Here is a 4,672-nt window from a genome sequence, read left to right on the forward strand (position 1 = left end):
CAACTTAACAACACAGGCATTTAAAAAAATTCAGTAAAGTCTTAGTAATTTGTGACTATTTTGTGTAGGGGAAAGAACTCTAGACCTTTAATAATTCCTATGGAGAGTATATAAAACAATGCAGTATAGTAATTAACCGTTGTTTATTTGGTTGCTTATCTAAAACAAATTCTGTTTTATGAATCTTTAGCCTAGGGAAAAGGCAAATGTGCTTTGCAAAAGCTCTCCAGGTTGTGCTTATATTCTCTCTAAGTTGAAAACCAATGGTTTATAAAGTCACTTTCAGCCTGTAAATTCAGTAATTTTGATGTTCACCATCAACTGCTAAGCTATAAAGCCAAAGTAAAAACAATAATAAAGATACTTGGTTAAATCAAGAAAGAGTAAAAAAAAAAATTTCAATATTTTCACAAATGTGCTTCAATAATAAAGTTGTTAAATGCCATCGAGTTGATTCCAACCCATAGCGATCCTGTATAGGGTTTCTGAGGAGTGGCTGGTGAATTTGAATCATGAACCTTATGTTCAAAACAACTACTGTCCAGGCACATTAACCCACAGCGCCACACAAGGAAGCCTCCTTTTCTTCTAAAAACACTGTATTGGCTGATTTAAATATATTTATGAAAATTCTAGAAAAATAAAATATTGTAATAAAACCTGTGGGCATTGTGAATGGGAATAGTCATCATGATCATAAAAGGAATTTAAGAGAAAGGAGTCTTACCTGTCGCTGATCCCCTAGTTGGGAGGGAGATATTAGAAACTCCCTAAGCTGTGAGCTTACAAAGTTTGTGTCTTGGCAGTAGGCTAAGGTGGTTCCTAAGGCTTTCCAAAGGAATTTCTGAAAAACAAAAGACAACTGGATATTTAAGTTTGGAAAGGGAGACTTTGTTTAAAAGTGAAAAAAGTTATAATAGTCATTTGAAGAAAAGACATGATTAAAACTGATTAATAACAATCCTTAAGCCTCAAGCTATTCATAAGGTTTTCAGTGATTAAATATTCAGAAGTAGTTTGTCACTCAACTCTGCCAAGAATTTTGGAAGCTGACTATCTGGTTTACTGATTGTAAGAGATCAATATTTGCTTCCATTGCAAAGAGAGGTGACCCAACAGACTGCAGAAATCATTGGACAATCTCTTTGATATCCCATGCCAGTAAAGTTTTACTAAACGTGATACAGAAATGGCTGCAAGCATGCATTGACAGAGCACTTCCAGAGGTTCAAGCTGGATTCAGAAGAGGCCATGGAATGAAGGATATCATTGCTGATGTCTGATGGATCTTGGCTGAAAGCATAGAATATCTGAAAGATGTTTACCTGTGCTTTATTGACGAAGCAAAGACTTTTGACTGTGTGGATCATGACAAGCTATGGACCACATTGTGAAGTATGAGTATTCTGGTACACTGAAATGTGCTCATGAGGAATCTGTACCTGGATCAAGAGGCAGTTGTTTGAACAGAACATGGGAATACTGAATGGTTTAAAATTAAGAAAGTTGTGCGACAGGGTTGTAATCTTTCACCATACATATTCAATCTGTATGCTGAGCAAATAATCCAAGAAGCTGGGTTATATGAAGAAAAACATGGCATCAGGATTGGAGGAAGACTCATTAACAACCTTGCTGTTGAAAGTGAAGAGGACTTAAAACATTTACTGATGACGATCAAAGAGCACAGCCTTTGTCATATGGATTGTATCTCAATGTAAAGAAAACAAAAATCCTCACCACTTGACCAATAAACAGCATTCTTATCAACAGAGAAAAGCTTGAAGTTGTCAAGGACTTCATTCTTCTTGGATCAACTATCAACTCATGGAAGCAGCAGTCAAGAAATCAAACGACATATTTGCATTATGCAAATCTGCTCCACAAGACCTTTTTAAAGTATTGAAGAACAAAGATGTCAGCTTGAGGACTAAGGTGCTCCCGACCCAAGTCATGGTATTTTCAATATGCATGTGAAAGCTGGACAGTAATAAGGAAGACCGAAGAAAAATTGATGCATTTGAGTTATGGTTTTGGAGGAGAATATTGAAAGTGCCATGGACTGCCAAAAGAGCCAACAGATCCATGTTGGCAGAAGTGCAGCCAGAATGCTCCTTGGAGGCCAAGATGGCCAGACTTCGTCTCTCATACTTCGGATATATTGTCAGGAGGGACTAGTTACTGGAGAAGGATGGAAGACCCCCAGCAAGATGGATTGGCCAAGTAGCAGCATCGATGATCTCAAGTGTGGCAACAACAGTGAGGTTGGCCCAGGATCGGGCAATATTTTGTTCTGCTGTGCATAAGGTCGCTATGAGTTGGTACTGACTGGATGGCACCTAACAACAACAAGCCTCAAGCATTATGTTTTTCTTAAAGTGTTTACTTTCCTCAACCTCTGCCTTCTATCCTTATTCTGTTCTGCACTCCTGTCTGCATTGTGCCCTGTCATTTTAATTCAAATCACATTTGAAATTAATAACTATGGTTAAGTAGAGGCTTTTAGAGGCTGTTCCTTTGGAGATGGAGGAATGAAAGAATTGACCTTTGAGGATATCATTAACTCTTCAGTTTTTGTTGGGCCCTGGTGTAGTGCTATGGGCTAATACATCAGACTGCAAAGTCTTTGAATTGCAAGGTTGGTGGTTCAAGTTCACCAGTGAATGGACTGAATGGCACTTAACAACAACAAGTTTTTGTTACATTGCTTCTGGTAGACTGCCTCACAAGAATTACCCAATGGAAACCACAACATAAACTGATATTTAACCAGTGCTGTGGCAGGAACTGCTATTTGTCTTCCAGTACATATTCTTTGGAGTCCTGGTGTGGCACTGTGGGTTAATGTGCCAGACTGCAAAGCGGTTTGAACCACAAAGTAGATGGTTCAAGCTCACCAGCTGCTCCTCAGAAACCTTATACAGGGTCGCTATGGGTCAGAACTGACTCAATGGCACTTAACAACAACAATAACACATTCTTTGGAGTCCTGGTGTGGCACTGTAAGATAAAGCACTGGACTGCTAACGACAGGTTGGTGGTTCAAACCACACCAGCTTCTCCATGGAAATCCTATACAGTATCATTATGAGTTGGAATTGACTTAGTGGCACTTAACAACAACAACAACAACAATAACACATTCTTTGGAGTCCTGGTGTGGCACTGTAAGATAAAGCACTGGACTGCTAACGACAGGTTGGTGGTTCAAACCACACCAGCTTCTCCATGGAAATCCTATACAGTGTCATTATGAGTTGGAATTGACTTAGTGGCACTTAACAACAACAACAACAAAAAATTGATTCCTTACCGTGTTTAGAACAGAATCTATAAATTTTTATTAGGTGCACACCTACCCTGTAAAGACTATATTTTACATCTTATTTGGTATGACCATATGCGACGTTTTCGCCAGATGTGATGCTGAGAGAGCAGTATATAACTTTCTGAAAGTCATGTTAAATGAAAGGAAATTCTTTTCGTAACCACTCCTTTTAGTTGTAATATAGACAAGCCATTATGGGTTATAAGGTAGAAGCTAAGGTCACTTAACTTAGAAACCAACCTTCTCAGTGGAGGTGTTGCTGTAACCGGCCATTTGATGGTTGAAATCTCGACTCAGTTGCATGGTCCAGGCCATGTCATCAATCTTCCACAAAGATTCTTTGAGCAACTATCACAGGAAGTTACATATAAGTGTGAGTATTTAATTGTTTTAAAAAACCTTTTTATTCTGAAGATTTACACAGCAGATCATCCGTTTTACATTCAACAAATCATATAATTTGCTTCATTTACAATCCCCTCCATGTATCAACAGTTCACGGTATTTACCTCTATTCACTTTAATTATTGCATTCTTCCCTGTGTCTCCCACTGCCTTCATCTTTCCTGTTAACCTCCCTCTTGCTGTAATTGCCTGCCCTGTCACAATATTAATATGTGTCTGCCCTTTACCCTGTGAATAATTTTCCTTCTCCTCTACCCCATAACCATCATAGACTGTCTATTTTATCAAGAGAAGCGCTCCTTAGCTTTTTACAGCTTTTGTCACTATGGTGTTTGTCATTTTGTAATTCATCAATTTCCTTTAGCATAATGTCTTCCAGGTTCATCCACCACGTTGTGAGGTGTTGCGCAGATTCATCATTATTCTTCAACATTGCGTCGTATTACATTGTGTGCTGTACCAAAGGTTGTTTAATCATCATAACCATTCAGACTGTCTCCATCTTTTTGATGTGTGTTTTGTTGTTGTTGTTGTTGTTATGTGCTGTGGAGTCAGTTCAGACTCATAGTGACCCTATACAGGGTTTCTGAGGCTATAAATCTTTACAGGAGAAGAAAGCCTTATGTTTCTATGGTGGAACAGCTGGGAGTTTTGAACTGCAGCCCTGTGTGTAGCCACGAATTTTTCTTGATTATTGTCTTTTAGAAAACAAGTATATGTTAAATGGTATTATCTCTTTTCCAGTATAACAACTATCTACTTTGAAATTTTTCTTCTAGCTTATTTTAACATCCTTCTGCTAAGCTTTAAAGAGCCAATCCCCTAGAGGTTGAGGGTGACTCAGTGTCCCACAGTGCCACACCAGTAAGAGTGGGATATATACATTTATATATCCCACGAATAGCTCTGGTAGTGTAGTGGTTACGAATCAGGCTGTGA

At 38.5% G+C, this 4,672-nt stretch overlaps 1 protein-coding gene across 1 annotated transcript in view; it reads right to left on the reverse strand.

The window, feature by feature from the left end:
• Positions 1 to 4,672, reverse strand: part of MROH2B (maestro heat-like repeat family member 2B) — a 117,280-nt gene that overhangs the window by 88,383 nt on the left and 24,225 nt on the right. The window contains exons 8-9 of the mRNA XM_006875399.1: positions 3,569 to 3,676; positions 728 to 844 (exon numbers count right to left, since the gene is read on the reverse strand). Coding sequence (XP_006875461.1) covers positions 728 to 844; positions 3,569 to 3,676 — 225 coding nt within the window. The remainder of the gene's footprint in view (positions 1 to 727; positions 845 to 3,568; positions 3,677 to 4,672) is intronic.

The sequence above is a fragment of the Chrysochloris asiatica genome, unplaced genomic scaffold (genome assembly GCF_000296735.1).
Source record: "Chrysochloris asiatica unplaced genomic scaffold, ChrAsi1.0 scaffold00325, whole genome shotgun sequence".
NCBI classification, from domain to species: Eukaryota; Metazoa; Chordata; class Mammalia; order Afrosoricida; family Chrysochloridae; genus Chrysochloris; species Chrysochloris asiatica.